This window comes from Budorcas taxicolor, chromosome 21, assembly GCF_023091745.1.
Source record: "Budorcas taxicolor isolate Tak-1 chromosome 21, Takin1.1, whole genome shotgun sequence".
In the NCBI taxonomy this organism is placed as follows: Eukaryota; Metazoa; Chordata; class Mammalia; order Artiodactyla; family Bovidae; genus Budorcas; species Budorcas taxicolor.
The window spans coordinates 30413771-30436041 of record NC_068930.1 but is presented as its reverse complement, the minus strand read 5'-3'; the positions used below and the strand labels follow the sequence as shown (position 1 = coordinate 30436041).

The 22271-nt window shown below is 48.2% G+C and overlaps 1 protein-coding gene across 1 annotated transcript in view; it reads right to left on the bottom strand.

Moving 5' to 3' along the window:
* Nucleotides 1-12279: 12279 nt before the first annotated feature.
* The window catches only part of ARNT2 (aryl hydrocarbon receptor nuclear translocator 2), a 148120-nt gene continuing 138128 nt past the window's right edge, over nucleotides 12280-22271 (bottom strand). The window contains exons 17-18 of the mRNA XM_052659662.1: nucleotides 14708-14844; nucleotides 12280-12378 (exon numbers count right to left, since the gene is read on the bottom strand). Coding sequence (XP_052515622.1) covers nucleotides 12280-12378; nucleotides 14708-14844 — 236 coding nt within the window. The remainder of the gene's footprint in view (nucleotides 12379-14707; nucleotides 14845-22271) is intronic.

Below are 22271 nucleotides of genomic sequence, written 5' to 3'. Positions count from 1 at the left end.
CAACCACTAGACCAAAAGGGAAGTTCTGAAAAACAGGTTCCTTTGTAGACCAAGTCCTTTCCACATTTACACTATCAAATATTTCTAAAATTTAAGATTTATTTATTTTTTTGCTCTTTATTTTTTACTTATTAATTTTTTTTTTTTTTTTTTTTTTTACTTTACAATACTGTATTGGTTTTGCCATACATTGACATGAGTCTGCCATGGGTATACATGAGTTCTCAATCCTGAACCCCCCCTCCCATCACCCTCCCCATATCATCTCTCTGGGTCATCCCAGTGCACCAGCCCCAAGCATCCTGTATCCTGTATCGAACCTAGACTGGCGATTTATTTCTTACATGATAGTATACATGTTTCAATGCCATTCTCCCAAATCATCCCACCCTCTCCCTCTCCCACAGAGTCCAAAAGTCCGTTCTATACATCTGTGTCTCTTTTGCTCTCTCGCATACAGGGTCATCATTACCATCTTTCTAAATTCCATATATATGTGTTAGTATACTGTATTGCTGTTTTTCTTTCTGGCTTACTTCACTCTGTATAATAGGCTCCAGTTTCATCCACCTCATTAGAACTGATTCAAATGTATTCTTTTTAATGGCTGAGTAATACTCCATTGTGTATATGTACCACAGCTTTCTTATCCATTCATCTGCTGATGGACATCTAGGTTGTTTCCATGTCCTGGCTATTATAAACAGTGCTGCAATGAACATTGGGGTACAGGTGTCTCTTTCAATTCTGGTTTCCTCGGTGTGTATGCCCAGCAGTGGGATTTCTGGGTCATAAGGCAGTTCTATTTGCAGTTTTTTTAAGGAATCTCCACACTGTTCTCCATAGTGGCTGTACTAGTTTGCATTCCCACCAACAGTGTAAGAGGGTTCCCTTTTCTCCACACCCTCTCTAGCATTTACTGCTTGTAGACTTTTGGATAGCAGCCATTCTGACTGGTGTGAAATGGTACCTCATTGTGGTCTTGATTTGCATTTCTCTGATAATGAGTGATGCTGAGCATCTTTTCATGTGTTTGTTAGCCATCCGTATGTCTTCTTTGGAGAAATGTCTATTTAGTTCTTTGGCCCATTTTTTGATTGGGTCATTTATTTTTCTGGAATTGAGCTGCATAAGTTAAGATTTATTTTTATTGAAAAGGAAAGGTGAAATTCTTTGCAGGCATAGCTTTAACAATATTTTTGAATTGCTTGTTTTTCTGACAGGAACATGAAGTGTGGCTGTCCCCATTCTTTGCTGCAGTGTAGTATTTGTTATAGGACTGTCACTGATCACTGGTAAAGGGCTGACCTTGGCAGATGTAAAAATCTGAGGCACTTGGGCTCTGTATGCTTCTGCAAAGTAGAATCCAGCAGGCTGAGGACAGCCCTTCAATAAGGGGACCCAGATTCTGGTGCCTTAAAGTGAAAGCTGAGAGCTGGGGTGTGTGAACCTGGATGAAGGTCCCTGGGCAGCCACTTTCTTCTCCCCAGCAGAATAACAGAGTCCCAGGGATCTCTGTAGTCTGCTCAGAAGGTCTGAAGTCATGCTGGGGTTCAGTTCCTTTGGACATCAGGCCATCTCCAGGACTGGAAGACCCTGGGCACACTGAGGACCAACATTCCCATCTTGGCCCTTGCCACACAGCTTGACTTTCTGTCTCTCTCCCATTACTTTAACTTTTTCTTCTTCTTCATCTTTTTTTAATGGGGACTATTTTCAAAGTCTTTATTGAACATGTTACAATACTGCTTCTGTTTTTTTTTTTTTCTTAATGTTTTGGTTTTTTGGCCACAAGGCATGTGGGATCTTAGCTCCCAGACCAGGGATCGAACCCATACCCCCTGCACTGGAGGGTGGATTCTTAGCCACTGGACCACCACCTCTGCCCTTTCTTCTTTATCTTCAGGCTGTCTGTTTGGAACATGCCATTTCTCTATCACCTAGCTCCAGCATCATGAAGCTGTCTTCTCAGGCAACAGGAAGTGCCTTCACCCTTGGGTTCTCAAATGTTTCCTGTATGTTGTTTTTTAGAAATCCTTGCTGATCCTGGTTCAGATTAGGCTGAATTCCACCCCTCACTTACTACTCTTCGCACCTCCTCACACTTTCTCCCTGGCCACATACCCACAAAATTGTAGGAGACCCACTCAAAGTCAGGGGCAAAGCTCGAAGATTCCAGAGTTGAAGCTCTTACTTCCCCAGTCCTCCTGATCTTGGTCCTCTTTCCCTTTGCCCCCAACCCCAGCCCATCCCTCTCACTTGAGCTCGGCCAGTTTTCATCATGACCCAGTGCTAACCGCGTCTCATCCCAGCTCTCTGCTCTCCATGCGTTCCATCTCCCTGAGGCAGACAGGAATGACAATACAAGTGTGTACACCCATCCCTGGCTCGGACACAGGGTCTGAGACCTATCCAGAAACCTCTCAAGCTGCCAGCAGTTGTGATGAACTCACTGTGGACCTGGACAATCGAGGAACCTGCCTCTGCCTCCTCTGTCCAATGCTTGTGACTTAGAGCAAAATGAATTTCTTATAGTTTTTCCAGAGAAAATTAATTTTTATTTTATATTGGAGTTGAGTTGATTTACAATGTTGTGTTAGTTTCAGCTGTCCAGCAAAGGAATTGCTTATCATTTAAAGACCATTCGCTGAGTTTCATGTACTGTCCGATGTATTGCACGGAGACTGGTGAACAGAAAGCCTGAAGAAGCCCCCACTGAAAGCCTCCTCAGGACCACACCCTGGATCATTTCTCTCTTCTGTCCCACCTTCCAGGGAGCCGGCCCCTGGAAGAGGCCACACAGGAAGTGTGTGAGCACCCATGCCTAAGACAAAAGTCTCCTCCACACCCTCTTACGTGGTGACTTGGAAGCGCATTAACACCTCATTCTGCCAGTGGGAAGTGAACCTAAGAAAACATAACTCCAAGGTTTCTAGCATCTTATTAGTGTTCGGGGTCCTGGCTGCTTGCTGAGCTGATGTGACAAGGTGACCTTCCATGGCTTCCAAAGGCAGGTCTCAGAAGACTGGCTGGGAGTCTGATGGATCACCAAGGTTCCCAGTAACCCATGTGTGATGCCATCACGATGGGACTCAGTCCTGTGGGTCCAGCTTGTGCCCCAGTGTGGCCATGATGAAGACATGGCAGCCCTCTAGGAATGTGGAGACCTCACGAGAAACATGAGCCAGCACGGCTTTTGCTGTCAAGGGCCCTGGTGGAATGGCAGGGCTCACACACTGATAAACCGCTGTGATGAAGTGTTTTTTCTTTTCCCTGTCAGCGCCAGGTCACGTTTCTTTGTTTTTGGCATTTTTATTTGAGTCTTAACTGAAATGTGTGGGAAGAATTAGGAGCTGGGCTGTAGAACCAGAGGCCAGCTGCATTCCAGGCATTTTAATCCGGTGTCCTGCTGAGGGGCGGCGTACCTATTTCATGATTTATAAGGGTCTTGGGCTTGGAGACGGGAACCCATTAAGCACTTTCTGCAAAAGCTGAGCCAACAAGCTGGGCGCCCGGTGGGGAGGCTCTGCTTCTGATGGGCCCCATCTGTTGGGACCTGTTGGCAAAGTCATGTGAATCACAGCCTTCTGAGTTCTTCCCCCAACCAACCTCCCCTTGTCCATCTGCAGGGTGGGTGCTCTCCACCTAAACCCTTAGCACTTATATTTTATATTGGAGTATAACCAATTGACAATGTTGTGACAGTTTCAGGTACACAGCAAAGGGACTCAGCCATACATATACATGTATCCGTTCTCTCCCAAATTCCTTTCGCATCCAGGCTGCCACATAACATTAAGCAGAATTCCCTGGGCTCTACAGTAGGACCTTGTCGGTTATCCATTTTGCTTTATTTCTTCATGTAAAGATTTCCTTTTATTAATATAACCACAATAGAATTTTTTACTTCATATTAGCAATCAAAATGGGCATTTTAAAATGACATTTGTCATGCATTAATGACATTCAATAATGTCATTCAATCATAACAACTAAATAATATCATTTGTTAATTCAAACACATTAAGCGCCTTATTGCTGTTGTTGTTTAGTTGCTAAGTGGTGTCTGACTCTTTGCGACCCCATGGACTGTAGTACACCAGGCTCCTCTGTCCATGGGATTTTCCAGGCAAGAATACTGGAGTGGGTAGCCATTTCCTTCACCAAGGGATTGTCACAACCCAGGGATCAAACCCATGTCTCCTGCATTTGCAGGTGGATTCTTTACCACTGCGCCACCTGGGAAGCCGTATCAAGTGCCTGCTGCTCCTGCTGCTGCTAAGTCGCGTCGGTCGTGTCGACATTGGATGAGACGAAGATAAAGTTAGAGCAGTAATTATAAAACATCCCATCACAAATACGACAATAATTTCAGATATTTCATATCAAGGTTTTAAAAAAACTTCGAATGCGTTTTTTAGAACTTTTTATTTTGTACTAGGGTATAGCTGATTATCAAAGTTGTGATAGTTTCAGGCGCACAGCAAAGGGACTCAGCCATACATATACATGTATCCATTCTCCCCTAAACCCCTTTCCCATCCAGGCTGCTGCATAACACTAAGCAGAGTTCCCTGTGCTGTACGGTAGGTCCTTGTTGGTAATCCAGTTTAAATATAGCATCCCAAACTCCCTAACTACCCCTTCCTCCATCCTTCCCCCAGGAGCCATAAGTTAGGAACCTCATATTCTAGGGGTGGGGTTGCGTCTTCACTGTGTAGCTCCAGCCCTGTGTGCAGCACGTGTTTATGGAAAGAGCACGCTTGAGAGGGTTTGCGGGAGAATTAACTTCATAACTGTTGGGCTTCAACATGGTTAACAGGGAGATGACCTTGTTTTCCTCCCAGAGGAAGATAAGGAGCTGTTGGGAGCGGAGGTTGGGAGGTGGGTCTTGGAAGTGGAGGGAGCACCGTGAGAAGCCGGCCGATGCTCTTCTTGCTTTATTCCCCCTCCCAACCTGAGCAGCCTCACGCTTCCACACCCCTGTGCTTCATCCCCATCGCCTTTCACTGTTCATTGGGCCCCTCATCAGTAACCTGAACCAGAATACAATCTTTTATTCTTTATGCTTTTCTATATGCTATACTCTTAAAAATAATGAGTGCACATCATCAGTAACATCAGGCAAAGAGTTACTATTGCTCTGTCTATGATGAGAGCGTATTTTTATCTAGTTGCCTATCGCTGGGGGAGAAATGAAAGGGAGGATGCAGGTGAAGCCATGTCCTGGCAACTGTTTGGGCCTTTTTCACTATTTCTTCTCTGAACTTACCTGGCAATTCCTGCTCTGCCTGGTCTGACAGAGCTGTGTCCAGCTATGGCTCTTTCTTTTTTTCCTTTTTAAGTTCAAAGTTTCAAGGTTCAAACAAATTATTTGGCCTCGCTAGGTAGCATGCAGGATCTTAATTCCTCGATGACGGATCCAATGATTTCAAGGTAGTGTGGCTAAGTCATTTATTTTCTTATTCTGACAAGTGATTTGCTTTTCATTATTTTTCAAGACTTTGTAAGTAATATACGTTCTTCGTAAAACAAATAACATTAAAAATTACAAGGATAGGGACTTCCCTGGTGGTCCAGTGGCTTAGACTCTGAGCTCCCAATGCAGGGGACCCAGGTTCAATTCCCTTTTCAGGGAACTAGATGTTGCAGCTATGATGGGGTGCACTCAAGTAAGCAAAAAAATATTTTTTTAAAAAAAATTACATAAAATGTAAATTCACTTGAGGTTCTATCATGTGGAGATAGGTTACTAGAGTTTCATCTTTCATGAATATAAATGCACACAGAATTTTATATCAACGCAATGGAACATTCCTGGGTCAGGAAGATCTGTGGAGAAGGAAATGGCAACCCACTCCAGTATTCTTGCCTGGGAAATCCAATCAACAGAGGAGCCTGGTAGGCTACAGTCTATGGGGACACATAGAGTTGGACATGACTGAGTGACTAACACTTTTTTGACTATACAGCGAATTTGAGAAAAGTATACCATATGCTCATCACCAAGATGAAGTAGCTGTTTAACATTTTGCCGTAACTGCTTCAGATACTTTTTCTCCAGATGAATGTATAAAGAAGATATGGTACATATGCCCAATGGAGTATCACTCGGCCATCAAAAGGAACAGAACTGGATCATTTGTAGAGACATGCATGGACTCACAGACTCTCACGCAGAGGGAAGTAAGAGAAAACAGAAAAACACAAAAAGGGGAAAACGAATACCATGTATTTCTCTTTATTTCAATCAACACCTCTTTCTTTCCTCCTTCATCTGCTTTAAGGAATTCAACCGCACAAGTCACTCTGCCCACCCTTCCTCTCTCTGCTCACAGTTGTACCTATCCGTCCAGGAGATTCGTTTTAAAAAATGTTTGCTGCATATCTACTTATGCAGAAACATGACACATAATTGCCTTGAGTTATAAAATATGTACAATCTTTTAAATGTAATAGTATGTTTTTAGAAGGTGCGCACACTTCTACAAAATCATTTTAAGTGTGGCACACACATTTTGTGGGCCTACATCAATCAGTTGAGTCATTTCTTTACTAAAGGATGCTTAGACAGTTTCCCAGTTTTTCACTACAACAGGCAGTGCAGTAGGTGTCCTTTCACCTGCCTTGTCGCACACATGTGGGAGGTTTCCTAGGACAGACACTTGGATTCACTGAGTCATAGGGTTTGTACATCTTTGACGTGTCGGGATATTGTGTAACCCTTCCCAGAGTGTCTGTCCTGTTTCCCCATATGTCATAACAATTGAGTTATCAGACCTGGTACATCTGAGTGATAGACCTTATCTTGCTTTAATTTTGCATTTCCTTTCATTACTAGGGGGGTTCAGTCTTTTCTCACACATCTAATGCCACTGAGTTTCTATGAACTGGCAATTCAAACTCTGATCATTTACCTGTTAAAAACAATTCTTTTTGTTTTTTTGACATGGACCATTTTTAAAGTATTTATTGAATTTGTTACAATCGTGTTTCTGCTTTATGTTTCGGTTTCTAGGGAAGTGAGCTCCTGGACCAAGGATTGAGCCTGCACCCCCTGCAAGGGAAGGCAACTTCCTAACAACTGGACCACCAGGGAAGCCTCTGGTCACTTATTTATTGAGCTGTATTTGTCATTCGTTTTTATGAATCCTTATATTCAGAATAGTCTCTCTCAATGATGTGAATACCACTCTGTTAGGTACATACACTGCAAATATTTCTACCAGTTTATTGGCTGTCTTGTCCATTTCTTTCAGCTGATTATTTTTTAGTGACCCCAAACAAAACTTTTTAAAAATTTCTATATGGTTTGTGGTCTTTGTGCCCAGTTTAAAATCTCCTTCCTTACTGATTTCATCAATATACTTTCCCAGATTTTTTTCTGAAGATTTTACCTATAGTGCTTTTCAACACTCGGATGTTTTCATCTGTGGGGAATTTATCTTTTGTACATTGTGTAAGATAAGGGTACAGTTGCTTCTTTTCCCATGTGCTTTTCCCTGGCACCATTTATTGGAAGTCTGTCTGGTCCTGTGATTTGTAATGCTGACTCTTGTAAATAACAGCTTTGGCTTGCTTCAGCGGTGCACATACCAAATATTCTCCTTTCTGAACATGTGCGTACGTTCAGATTCTTTATGGTGTTCTACTGATCTAGTTTTCTTTATGCCAATCCCACATCTTCTTTTAAAAGAAAAATATAGGCCATTTAAAAAAGGTTTTATTGAATTTGCTGCAATACTTGCTATTTTATATTTTGATTTTTGGCCACAAGGCATGTGGGATCTTAGTTCCCCAACCAGGGATGGAACCTGCACCCCTTGCATTGTAAGGTGAAGTCTTAAACATGGGACCACCACTGGACTGCCAGGAAAGTCCCTGGGAGAATTTAAGAAAGAAACAGAGTGTGAAGAGTACAACAGGTACAAGGCTTGTCATGAGACCTAAGATCAACCTTTTGTGTTCTTAGATAAGTCACTTAACTTCTCCGAGTCCCAGTTTCTGAATCGATAAACCAGGACTAATATCCACATCGCAGAGTTTAATAATGGTCACAAAAACAGCATTTGCAAAGAGCTTTCCAGAGAGCCTTGCCTAACACACAAAGCTGAGAATTATTAGCTTCTTTTAAAATTTTATGATGCAGACCCCCTGACAGAGTCGCTCTTAAGCATACATGCTTTCTACACTCTTTCCTGGGGACAACAAAACACAGCCCTTAGGAAGAGTAATATGAGAGCATCTACCCAACTTCAAGAGCAGGTTCTATGAATCGCTCAGTGACAAAGCTGGCCTGGGCTATTCAGTGTTCAGAGCAAAGTCATTTTTATTGTAATGAAATTTTAAAAGGCAGTTCCATTAGTTACACATATACACAACTGACTTAATAACTGTTAGTCATAGAGAACATTCAAGAAATACAAATGATTTATCCACAGCACGGTTCACATTCATAAGAAGAAAGGTTAAAAGAGAAACGATTAAGTGCTGAAACTGTCCTCTGAAGCTCATCTGGGAATTCTCTTGTTTTTGGAGGAAAACGAGATTGTTAACCGGAAGCAGGCTGCCTCGTTCCCAAAAAACCTCCCTCTTTCCACCCTCATGGTCACGGCTCCACGGTCTTTGGCCCCAAGACCCAGGCACATCTACCTAAGTGTGAAGAGATGCCGGTATTCCAGCAAGATGCCTCTCAAGCTGTTCCAGCCCCCAGGCAGCAAGAAAAAGGACAGTCAGATCCCTTCATACCCAAGATGAGGATCTGGCCAGGAGAGAAGGCTGAACGGACAAGTTGGGTTGTCCCTGGCAAGTCGGGACACAGCGACTTAACGATCAAACCCGTACTTCCCAGTAAAAGAAAGAGCATTTCCACCCTGACTCATGACCAGCTATGGCTGTTAAGTGACCAGCATGGTCCTGCTTATGTCATAAATGTTAGGGAGCAGGTACGTCAGTGAGGGGCGCCAGGGGTAGAGATTCAGGGCTCATCTGCTAGTCCAGGTGCTGACGTAGAGGGAAGGGAACACGGTCACTTCCCTGGGGCCTGACTCATCTCTAGACTGAGCCTGGTCACAGCACTGACAGTGGCTGGTCTGGGGGACAGTCTCCTATGGACTCAGGAGAGTCATGCTCTTCAACGTCAGTCCCATCAACTATCAGTATTCTCATTGCAACAGGCATTCACGAAACAACAAAAGGGTGAATTTGATCAACTGGGATGCAGAGGAGAATGCGGGTGTCTGTGATGGCTCTGTTGCTCCCTGAAACCAAAACTAAAGATGAAGCCAGTGGGAGGGGTATAGAGGCAGAATGTTCTAGAACCCCTGTAGCCACTGTCGCAGTCACTAACCCAGCCTTGGCCAAGCCTCAGCGTGGCTGTGTCTGTCTGCTCACCAATGGTTCAGGCAGCCACCACATGGCTCTTTTTGGGGAAGAGCCTTCTGCTTGCTCAGCCAAAGGAAGCCACTGGAAGGCCTGGGAGATGCAAGATGAGGTGTGAACGAGGAAGAGAGTCCTGGAGCCAAAGTCCCAGTGCTGTTCCCCTTCCCAATCCAGCTTTTCGTCCATCTCCAGTAGGAAAGGAAGTTGAGCTGAAGGCCACACCGACGCAGGGTCCGTGGGCATCCTGGCTTCCTGGCTGGGCAGGACCAGAGGGAGGGGCTTCTACAAACTGGCATTACTAGGCTGTCTAGGACTTTAATGCTCATTCATCTCAAAATTCCTTCTGTGTAGGGGGGGTGGGGGGAAGAATCCCTCAGACATGTGGTCCTCTGGGTGCTCCCTGTTTTCTGAGTGGCCACATGGTGGCTTCTAACACTCATAATCAAAGCATGGAATGGGGAATACAGGAAACAGAAAACTCAAATTGCCAGTCACACTGCAGCCACACGCCCCTCCAGGGCTCCTGGGACACAGCTGGAGGGGCAGGTAGGCTTATTTATTTACTTTGGCCACACTGTGCTGTGTGTAGGATCTTAGTTCCCCAACCAGGGATCGAATTCAGGCCCCAGGAGTGAAAGCTCAGAGTCTTAACCACTGGACCACCAGAGAAGTCAGGTTGGGGCTGTTTAGTTATGATGCTCTCCCATTACATCTGGCTTTCATTCGCTCATGAATCCTTGCCTACTAGGACTAAGAACTGAGAGGTCCTCATCCTAGACATTGTGTAAGTAGACGAAAGGTCCCGGGGGCAAGATTGTTTTCCTCTGTCCTTCTGCATCCCCTCAGCACCCAGTAAAGCCTGGGTGGGTGGCAGACTCCCAGTCAGCATGCCAATCAGTGTGTGGACCTCAGAAAACCCCCAAACTCCCTCCAAAACCAGAAGAGACAAACATACCTCCCCTCTCAAACTTTCAAACTTATAGGCTCAAAGTCACAAGAAGTCTGTTTTCATTTCACCGAGAACCCATTCTTTGATCCAAAAGCTATTTTGGTGCCTCTTCTTGGGAAATAATTAAGTTTACCATCTGGGACAAGTTCAAGGCTGCAGGGGGTGCAGAGGTGACCCCAGGGGCGGGGCACACCCACGGGAGGCCCCTTCTGGGTCTTGGTTCTGTCAGGGTCGGGGGACGTTCAGCCACCTGCCATTTTCCCAGGAACCAAAAGGCTTCTAAAGGTTAAAAATGACATCCTGTGCATCTAAACCCCAAATCCAATCGCCACTATATACACGAAGATTAAAAGCCACTCTAGAAACTGTCAGGTCAGTTTTAATTTAGAGCCCATGACCTGGGATCACACAAAGCTGGCTACCAGCCAAGGGTAAGCTCGTGAACAATGCTGGACTTTAACAGCTGGAGCTTCCCAGGCCAGAATGAACGCCCATCCGCTCTGGATGCTGGCCAGTGCTAGGGTTGATGCAGAGTTTTCAGAGGATGAGAGCAAACACTCTCCACGTGGCTCCTTCCTGCAGACGGGGCTCACTCCCGGCTCGGGTAGCCTAGAAGCGACTCCACTCCGCCGGGCCCCTCAGAACCCCAGGAGGAGGGGTACAACGATTGCTCCGAGCCAGGCGCCTGCAGGGGGCATGGGCTCCTCTGTCTGCCGCGAGGTGGCCACGGGTAGGTAGCGTGATTCCCCATGGGTGTTGGTGAGCTGATGGGATGGGGAGGCAAGACAGGAGGGAGACCATAGGGAAAAGAAGAGGACACAGGAGTTTCTTTCCTTACTGTAAAGGGCATGGGATGGAGTGGTGGTAAGTAAAAGTGGGGAATCATCTCAGATCTGAGACAGCAAGCCAGGGACCAGGGGCTCAGAAGTTAGCCAGGCAAGCTTCTAGAAGTCAGCTCTCACTCTGTCTTGAGACAAACTGAGGGATTCAAGGCCCTGGGGTGGGGGGTGTGTGGCAAAACCAGAACTGGAGCCCAAGTTCTCTCCCTCGAAGACCCGCCCTCTGCCCCTCCTGAGAAGCCGCTGTCCCCTGCCTGGACCAAAGAACTGACCCAGCAGAGGAAGCAGCTCTGGGCCGGCACTCCTGGCATCGCTGTCGAGGGCCCACCTGCTCAGTTCAGCCTGCCTGCCTGGCGCCCAGGCCCCGGGCCTGGCTCCCTCTGGTCAGGGTGTCCTCCTCAGCTTGGCCGGGCTCCACCTCTGCCACTCACCCTGGATTCTAGACACTCGCTCTTGCCACACACGACAGACACAGGCACAACACACCCATCAAGACAAGGATTCACATCACACGGCACAAAGTACACGTCTCATGGCAACATGGACGGACGGATGTGGCTGAGCCAGGAGACAGAGGAGCCGGCGTCCACCTGGGGGTCCCCGGCTGCTCACCTCCAGCTCTGAGAACACAGGCCGTGTGCCCTCTCTCCCCCCTACTCCCTGAGCCCCACACGGACACAGAAGTTAAAAGCCAGGAGAAACCAGATTCCAGCTTCCAGGGCAGGCCTGGGCATGCTGCTTGGGCTCTCTGGGCTGTAAGTGAACTTTTCATAGACATAAACTGTCCGATAGGAGATTATTCACAACCAGATTTTAGGAACCCAGTGGGTCAGCCTCCCAAGCACACACAAGTAAAATACAATAAATAAACCCACCCCCAACGTCTACCAGGCTCCTGTTTGGTGGCAGAGCAGCCACTGCTGAGGGTTAGAAGCTGAGCAATGCGACGGTGGCAGGGGGAACACGGTGGAGGCAGAGGGGAATGAGGTGTCTTCTGCTGGAGGGGGTCCTGCCACAGGACAAGCAGGGCAATGGGGGCCCCCCGTTCACGATGGCGTCGACATCACAGCAGGGGGGACACTGCTCTGTGAAGCCTGGCTTTGCCCGCAGCTACTCCGAAAACGGCGGGAACATGCCCAGGTCGGCAAAATCTTCAATGTTATAGTTGCCGGTCCCCTGGGTTGGATCTCCGGGCATGGGCAGCATGTCCTGCAGGAAAGAGGAAAAGAGCGCAGGGGAGTCGGCTCATCCCTCATTCTCCCGGGCAGTGGCACATCCCAGGAGCCCAGCCTGCCCGCCACCCTCACGGCATCTCTCCAACAGGGCAGCCTGGGAACACGTACCCTCCCTCTCCGCCCCCACCATCTGACAGATGCTCTGCTGGGTTCCTCCAATGTCAGAGACCCTGGGTAGCTTTGCTGTCCTGGGAGATGTCATTGCAGCAGGAAGCTCTGTCTATTTAAAGCCTAGCCAGGCCACAGGGTGGACAAGAGGCCCACTGGTACCAGTTTGGTACCAAGCAAGTTATACACCCAACCGACAATCAAGACACAACAGCACTGCAATGCAGGGAAGGGCAGGAGGGCTGCGTGTAAGGAGAGCTGAGTGGTCCGTCTTCACTGTGTACATCAAGGACAAGGCCAAATCCCTGTGGGGTTAGACTTCCCCTTTCACGAGTCCTTCAAGTTCTCTGGGACTCAGACTACCCATCCAGAAAATGGGCAGAGCTATATTTCAATCCTTTATGGCAATTTCCCCAAAGTGTGCTGTGTCCAATTCTTGGCCCACGAGACACTGTGGGAGAAAAGAATTCTGCAGACAAATGAGTTTGGGAAACGAGGTGTACTTTGTTGCCCTTCTGTAAACCCTCAGTCATCATTAGTACATAAAAGCTCTGTTAAGTCCTGTAGTCATACAGATGAGGCTATCCGCAGGGCAGGAATAGAGATGCAGATATAGAGAACAGATGCTCAGGCGGAGCAGGGGAAGGAGATGGGACAAACTCAGACAGCGCTGACCTGTGTACACCACCACGTGTAAAACAGAGCTAGTGGGAAGCTGCCACATAGCACCGGAAGCTCAGCTCAGTGCTCTGTGATGACCTAAAGCAGTGGGATGGCAGGCTGGGAGGGAGGCTCAAGAGGAAGGAGATACACGTGAACATATGGCGGATTCACTTTGTTGTACAGCAGAAATGAACACAACATTGTAAAGCAATTATATCATAATTTTTTAAAAAAGAAACTGAATAACTGTTTACTCATGTCTCACAAATGTATTTGACCAAAAATTCCTTTCAGCATCATGACCATGAAGAGCCAGGTTAGGGAAATCTGCTTTACATGGTGACTGTGAGGCACAAGGATGGGCCAGGGCTCTCAGAATGACGGATGGAGGAAGGGGGGATAGTGATCATGAGTCACGGGTGGTCAGGTGAGGGCCTGGGTGAGGCACCTCTCTGCAAGTATAAAAGGATTCTGTCTCTTTGGGGACCTGGGTTCTACAACTTTGCCTGTGAAGGTGCTGCTTGAACTGGTGGGAAAGGAGCTTGAGGCGTTGCTGCTGTTTAGTCACTAAGTCATGTCCGGCTCTTTGTGACCCCATGGACTGTGGCCCGCCAGGCTCTCTGTTCACGGCATTTCCCAGGCAAGAATATTGGAGTGGGTTGCCATTTCCTCCTCCAAGAGATCTTCCCGACCCAGGGATCAAACTCGCGTCGCTTGCATTGGCAGGCGAATTCTTTTCCACTGAGCCACTAGGGAAGCCCCAGCTTGGGGTGAGGGTGGGGTAAATGGAGAGCTCTCCCATGAGAGCTTTATAGTCCTGTGGGTCCCAGGTGCGCCTTACTCCAGCTATGCCTTGCGGGGCAGGCTCTTTTGAATGTGACAGAAGGCATTTGGGGCTCTTGTTATCGGGTGTTTCTCCCTCATGAAGACCTGGTGGGGTGGATGGGACACACTCCCATTTGGAGCCTCTTCCCAGTGAGAACTTTCCTGGCTGAAAGTGGGGCTCTGACACCCAAGGGGGCTGAGTCCTGCCCTGTGGTATGCCAGTGATATCTGTTACTGCTGCACACTTAGGGAATGGCTCAAACCGGGGGTCCCCAATCTCCGGGATCTAAAGCCTGATGATCTGAAGTGGAGCTGATGTAATAACAATAGAAATAAAATGCATGATAAATGTAATGCACTTAAATCATTCCGAAACCATCCCCTCCCACTATCCGTGGAAAAACCGTCTTCCACAAAACTGGTTCCTGGTGCCAAAATAGTTGAGGACAGCTGGATCAAACAACGGAGGACTTGCAAGGCGCCCAGGCAGCTTCAATCAGCAATACGTGAGTGGGGCTCGAGAAGGGAGCCTCGCCTCTTTCTCCTCCTGGAGCCCCAGGAGTCGGGGCTACGACCTTCCCGGGAGGGGCCAGAACTCACAATCTCTATCAGCAGTCGGTGCTACAGCAGGGAGGCAGAGACCGAGGGGGAAAGGAAGCAGAGAGAAGGCGCGGGTACCTACGAGAAGGCGGTGCTCGCTGATTTACCTGGAACACTTCAGTCTGACCGGGCTGCTGGTGGGAGTGCGGCTCACCGCTCTGCTGTCCGTGGTGCTGGCTTTGCCACTGCGACCAAACTTCCGAGGGCCGCCCTTGGAACTGCCCGCTACTCTGTCCGCTCTCAGCTGAAAGATCCGACGTAGAGGACACTTCCTTTAAAAGCCAGCCCATGACTTCGGGAGACCCAAGAACCACTACAGCCCAGAGGACCCCCGCACTCCATCCAGAGCAGGCTGACAGTGCTCACTGTCTCCCTCTGCCTCATGCTGGCTGACAGATAAGAAGCTGGTTTGGCACCCGAGAGCTGGGTGGGTGAAACAGAAACAGGAGCTCTCTGCCAGATGGTGCGGGTACTGGGCAGTGAGGGTGGTTCTCCCTGGGCGCACCTGCCAGGGTAAAGTCTTACAGCCCTCAGTGCTTCATGATCACTGCTGGAGGCATGTTTGTGGCCGAGAGAAGCCATCTCCTAAATGTGCAGTCTCTGCCACTCCAGATACCCCAGCTCACAGGCTGCTCTTTAAAGGAACCCTGTCCTGCCAGTAGAAGAGCCTCTCTCAGCAAAACTTGATCTCCACCAGCCTCACTGCCTTGTGGGTAACTCAGCTGAAGCCACACATGGCATTCCATGAGGGTCCTTCCATGGGGGCCAAGAGCCATGGCTCTTTCTGCCCGTCTCTTTAGCAGAGTGTTTCTCAGCACCACTAGTTTGAGAGGAAAGGCATTTGGGTACAGCTTAGACAAGGAGATAGGTCTCTTTGTGGGAATTGCCAGATTAATTTGTGAACAAGAGCGACCTTGCTTCTGTCCACAATTTACAAAAAATACCTGGTGGAAAAACAAAACTCAGAAAAAAGAGCAGAATTTTGCCTAAAACATTTTAAAGATTAACCCAAGGGGCAAGAAAGGGAATATTTCCTGCCATATCAATAAACAAGGATGTCACAGTCATCAGCAATTGCAGACACCACGGATGGGGAGCTGGTGAGCCCTGAGGGAACCGAGGAAGAAAAGAATACCTGCCATCCAGCAGCCATCGGTCTGCAGCCACTCCCTACTGGGAGCCTTGAGGAAACTCAGGATGTGAAAACATAGGATGCTGGCCCCAGATAGGTGAGGTGTATATCAAAGGAATGATTTCAGTGAGCCCAGACTCTTGTATCTTCCCATACATGGAAAAGTGCTAAATTCCTTAACCTGGTCTTCTTTAACAATAATCTTTCGATGTTCAGACTACCTGCCCTTTGTTGCAAAACTTCTATATCACCTGGCTTCTCCCCTCGCCTCCTCTGAGCAATTCTCTAAGGGTTACTTGAGATGCTGCCTCACAGGCTTGAAGTCCTAAATCCTGTGCATGCTCAGTCATGTCTGACTCTTTGCGACCCCATGGACTGTAGCCTGCTAGGCTCCTCTGTCCATGGAATTTTCCAGGCAAGAATACTGGAGTTGCCATTTCCTACTCTAGGGGATCTTCTCAACCCAGGGATCCAACCCTGGTCTCCTGCATTGCCAGGAGGATTCTTTATCATTGAACCACCAGGGAAGCCCAGTCCCAACAAATAAAACATAACTCTCAACTTTCAGGGTGTGAATATTTTTTAAGTCTACCAGGGTTCGTTTATCCTAAGGCATATTAAAACCTGCAGGCACTTTTCCTTGTTCCAAACCATTCAATGACATTTTGGAGGCAATGGGCTCACTGTCCAGCTCTGGATAGCAGAACAGGTCCCATCTTGGCCCTACTTGTTCTTCAACAGTTGTTCTGACCATGGGCAACCCCACTCCCTGCCTGATGAGTGGGCACTGGGTTCATCTCGGGTGGAAGGTTAGATGGTGTTCAAAGGGAAGAGTCAATCCCTTTCTCTCTCACATCTCACCTACTGCCTGAGACATGAAGGGCTTTAATAAAACATATACTCCCTTGAGTGGTTCACCATGGTACCTTTCAAGCTGCACATGACCACAGTTGGTAAAGGGATCCAGGAACTCAGGTAAGGATACAGTTCCCTATTGCACACAAGAAGGAGTTAAATCTACTGTGCATGCAGGATTCTGTTGTTTAAACAAACGCATCTGGCTTTGCTGAAATGCCTTTCCCGAACACTCTCTCATGATATTCCATGGGCCAGGGACAACTTTTTCATAGAATCATGTCCCTGGCCCAATTTGGGAATGGTGGTGGTTTAGTTGCTAAGTCGTGTCTGACTCTGGCGACCCCATGAACTGTAGCCTGCCAGGCTCCTCTGTCCATAGGATCTCCCAGGCAAGAACACTGGAGTGGGTTGCCATGATTTGTGAATAGAACAATCTAGAACAGTCCTGGTTCAAAACTGTAGCAATATTAAATGTGTAGGACTTCCCTGGGTGTCCAGTGGTTAAGAATCTGCCTGCTAGTACAGGGGAACCGGCTTTGATCCCTGGTCCGGGAAGATCCCCCATGCCACAGGCCCACAACCACTGAAGCCCGTGCACATTAGCGACTCTGCTCCAAAACGAGAGAAGCCACTGCAATGAGAAGCCTGTGCATTGCAACTAAAGAGTAGCCCCTGCTTGCTCCAACTAGAGAAAGCCCACATGCGGCAACAGACACAGCACAGCAATAAATAAATAAATAAAATCCTTAAAAAAAGATGAAATGTGCAGCAGCCCCAGCTGGAGCAGTGATGGGAGCCCCACTGGTCAGATACCCACCCCATCCTGGAGGCCCCGAGGTTGAGCACAAGCTGGGCCATCTGCTGCTGGGACAGAGGACGGATGGACACAGGCACCTCTGCTGAAGGTGGGGCTGGTGCAGACCATGAGGGCTGTCCTCATGTGTTCAGGGATGACTGGCTTGGTGCCACCATACCTGTGTTCTCTCTGGCGTGTGTGTCCTCCCCATGCTCTGTGCCTGCAGGATTCTACTCGTACTCCGAGGCCTGATCGAATGTGACCTTGAATGACTGACTCCATGCTCTCTCCTCAGCTGGCCTGTGGCACTTGCATTGTCTCTCAGGATGGTGTCCATCACACTAAGATAACTTATCCCCAGATGTGAATAACTTAAGGCCAGGGACCTTATCTATTAAAATGTCTGTTCCAGGCCTCACTGAGTACAGTGCCTGGAATAAAGCAGAAGTATCTGCTGGGACTTCCCTGGTAGTCCAGTGGCTGAGAGTCTGCATTCCCAATGCAGGGGGTCCAGGTTCAATCCCTGGTCAGGGAACTAGATCCCACATGCCACAACTAAGATCCTACACAGCCAAATAAAAAAAAAAGTATCTGCTGAAGGCAAGAATGAAGGAAGGAAAGAGGAGCAAAGGAGGAAGAAATAAGAACACTCTATACATCACTTCTATTCCCATTGGAGGCTTCCTGGGTATCACCAACTTATAATGAAGCTAATAGCCATCTTCTCATCAGTCTTCCTTGGTGACACCCAGAGCCAGGGGAGACGGATGGAGGGGAAGGATTAGAGGAAGACTAGCTTCCCCAACTTGTGTCTGGGGGTGGTTGTATTCATGAACAAGACAAGATTTCAGAAAAAAATTCTTAAACTTCTGGGAAGGGAAGTGCTTTTCTTAACTGTGTGCAATAGAAAAAAAATTAATGAACTGGATTGCTTTATTCATTTTTTTATTTTTATAGGGATGTAAAGTACAACATGAGGACTGAACAGTTAACACTGCGATAGGGTATGCCTATTTATTTATGACCCTGCTGCGTGGCACGGGAGATCTTAGCTCCTCAATCAGGGATCAAGCCCATGCTTCCTGCACTGGGCACGTGGAGTCTTAACCACTGGACCACCAGGGAAGACCTGGTTTGCTTTAGAAACAGCAAAAGCTATAGCTAAGGAAGCAGGGAGAAGGCTTGCTATTTCTGGAGTACTGACTAGGTGCTAGGCATCCTTCACGATACTTTTTAGACATTCTTTAATTTCTTCTTCACTCTAAGAGATGAGTCCATCTTCCACGTTTTTCAGGTGAAGGGACTGGGGCTCAAAGATGTCAGGAAACATGCCCAACTCATTTAGCTTATAAATACCAGAGCCAGGGTTTGAACCGAGATCTATCTGATGGAGGACCCTGGTAGGCTGCAGTCCATGGGGTCGCTGAGGGTTGGACACGACTGAGTGACTTCACTTCCACTTTTCACTTTCAGGCATTGGAGAAGGAAATGGCAACCACTCCAGTGTTCTTGCCTGGAGAATCCCAGGGACAGGGAAGCCTGGTGGGCTGCCATATATGGGATCGCACAGAGTCGGACGTGACTGAAGTGACTTAGCATAGCATAGCATCTGATGCTGAAGCCCATGTGCATTCATTTGATAAATAGTTTTCATAGTGAATGCTGTGTACCCGACCCTGAGCAGTGGCTAGGGATACAGGGGGTTGCAATGGCCCAATTCATTGAGAAAGACAGATGAGTAACTAGGCAACTGGAATTGTTGTTTGTTTAGTCGCTCAGTCGTGTCCGAGTCTGCAACGCCATGGACTGTAGCCTGCCAGTCTCTTCTGTCCATGGGATTTCCCAGGCAAGAATACTGGAGTGGGCTGCCATTTCCTTCTCCAGGGGATCTTCCCAACACAGGGATTGAATCCAGGTCTCCTGCATGGCAGGTGGATTCTGCATTGCTGAGCCAGCAGTGAAGCCCAATTGAAACTGTTAAGACTGCTTATAAGGGAAGCACAGGCAATTGGAAGGACAGGGCTGTGAGACTTAACTCAATCTGCATCTTCCTGGAGGAAGTTATATTCATCGACGATCTAGAAGATGACCTCACCCGTCATGTGGTGGGACAGTTAAAGGGGAAAGCCCTCCATGCAGTCTCTGCTCCTGACCTTTTTTTCTGAGGTTGCATCAGTGACCTCTCCCATTAAAGAATGAGTAATAACTACAACGTAACCTCCCCAGGATGATACAGCCCTGTGGGGTCTTAGACTAAACCCTGGCCCCGACTGACCAGTACCACAGACCATAAACAGGGCATGTTTGTGGCCTGCTCCCAGGATATGTACCTACAAGCCTCTTTCTGGAAAAAGCCCCAGTGGTAATCAAAATCCTCATGTTGCCTCATCGATCCAAAAGCCACGTATGTGACTGCAAACCTTAACCGTGGGTTCCAGCCATGCCGTGCTTCTTGTGCTCTGCGGGCCGCCTGCATAAGACCGAGGCTGCTATATCCCCTGGCTGGATGCCTGGGCCACCTGCCAGCCCAGGGATTCCAAACAGAATATACGAGGAGGTTGCTACCATCTGGGCCGACTGGGTGGGCTTTCACAACAAGAGTCGGAATCTTGGGGGGGCTTGTCAATTTCTAGACTGTAGACAAAGGGGATGACAACCTCCTTAAAAAAATTGTTGGCACTCAATGTTCTCTTTTCAGCTTTTGCTAGCTAATAATTTTGGTGAGATTCATTTGATTTGGAAAGTGCCCTAAGACTCAAGGTTTACCTGAAGTCCCATTCAGAGGTCCTAAGTGGTTGGGTTTAGCTCTGGTTCTCAGGCATGGGTGATTTTGCCCTTAGCCCCCATCCTGAAGGGACATTTGGCAACGTCTAGAGACATTTCTTTCTTTTCTGATAGGTAAGAAGTAGACCTTTTTAGAGAGACACACTTCACAGACAGGGCGCGGGCCACCTCAGAAGGCATATGTGTGTGCGCGCTCAGTCACTAAGTCGTGCCTCACTCTTTGTGACCCTGTGGACTGCAGCCTGCCAGGCTCCTCTGTCCACGGGACTTCCCAGGCAAGAAAACTGGAGTGGGTAGTCATTTCCTTCTCCAGGGGATCTTCCCAACTCAGGGATTGAACTTGTTTCTCTTATGTCTCCTGCAATGGCAGGCGGGTGGGTTCTTTACCACTAGCACCACCTGGGAAGCCCTCCACGAGCTTTAAATAAATTCAAGTGTGTAAAGCATTGAGCACAAAGTAAGTATGTGGTATGAGTGAGCTGCTATCATAATTATTACAATATTATCATCATCCGAAGTAAGCTAGCTACATGGCAGCTGTAACTGTCTGCTCAGCCTGGAGCCCCGTTTGTGCAGTCCTGCTCTTGGTCAGCGAGTTGTGTGGCAGCCTCAGCCCCTGGCTCTGTCCTTCCTGTTCCACCTCCATTTGCACTTCAGAGCCCAGCATTTGGTAAGTGGAGACCAGACAGAGGCACAGAGCTAAAGGCTCTAGTCACTGGGGCAAGGGGTGGCGTCCCCTCATTTCTTGTTAAGGCCGCCTTGAGATGCCTCTAGGCCATACCAGGGGGAATGCTGACTCTCCTGGGAGCCTCTCTTGACTCCCCCACTTGCTTCCAACAGACTTGGCTGCTGCACCTCCAGCATTGGCTTGTCCGCCTCCCTGTACCTGTCTGTCTCCCCTGCCTCGGTGTCTGCACTGTGACCTTCTACCCGGTCAGAGCCGAGTCTCCTCCAAGGGCTCAGCACAGGGCCTGGCATCAGGAGGGCCAGCGAGTAGGTCAGTGCCCAGTGGGCCCTGTGCTCCCAGGAAGGACTAGGTGCCTGCAGGCCGAGTGTGCTGAGATCGGTAGTGGGGGCGGTGTCTCTCCACACGCAGCAAGCAGGGGGCCCTCCTGGGAACCAGGGACCTCTAACCTCAGGGTGGGTCTAAGTTGAACTCCTGGCTGGCTTGAAAGCAGCTGCCTTTCAGGAAGGGCCTCTCCTTCCTGAAACAGGGGGCTGTGCTTCTAAACTCACTGAATCATCTGGCAAGGATATTTAAAGGCTGAGTGTGACAGCCTGCTACAAGTCTATGGGATTCACACAGAAAGACACCTGAATCTGAGGGGGAGGGACAGATAAAGGGTTGAGAAATGCTGGCCCAACCCCCAGACCTGGGGCTGCAGGGCCAGAAGTGCTGCTATTAGCGGTGGGGTTGGACAGGGGGTGGGGGCAGCTGACAACTCAGGTGTGGGCCAGGGGCAAGGCACCGCATGCTTCCTAAAGCTGACATAGCCCTAAAAGGACACTTGCAGCTCAAATGGAAACTCAGGTGTTCGGACTCTGCTTCACGCTTGCCTGAGAATGATCCATTCTGCAAAGGAAATGCTCCCTGAGCCTGACTGTCTCCACAGACAGCCCTGCAAGAAGGTTCAGCTTCTTGCAGCTGAACACCAGCTCAGGCTTCTTGCCGGCACCAGGATGCTTTTTAAGTTCCTGCTCTGTGACATGGGACTCAGACCCTGGCAGACACGCGGAGTGGGTCATTTAAACACCCGCAAGGTGAGCAGTGGCAGAGGCTCCTGGGAAGTCCACCAGAGGGAGCAGACGGTTAACCCTCTAGGGCCTGAAGTTGTGCAAACAAAGCTAAGCAAGGTGTTCTTCCATGGGATAGGATCCCTCTTGTAATATTAAAGAGAGAGAGAACTTTATGATGTTTATCATTTACACAATTTATTGACGCAATGCATCATCCCTATGACCCATACTTCCTCAGCTTTTTGAAACAAGATCACAGTAAGTTCCCTATATAAAAACTTCCAAAGATGCGAATATGCCCAGCTATTGTACTGCACTACTGCACTTTTCAAGGAATGGAACTGTAAGATTAAAAATGCTTGCT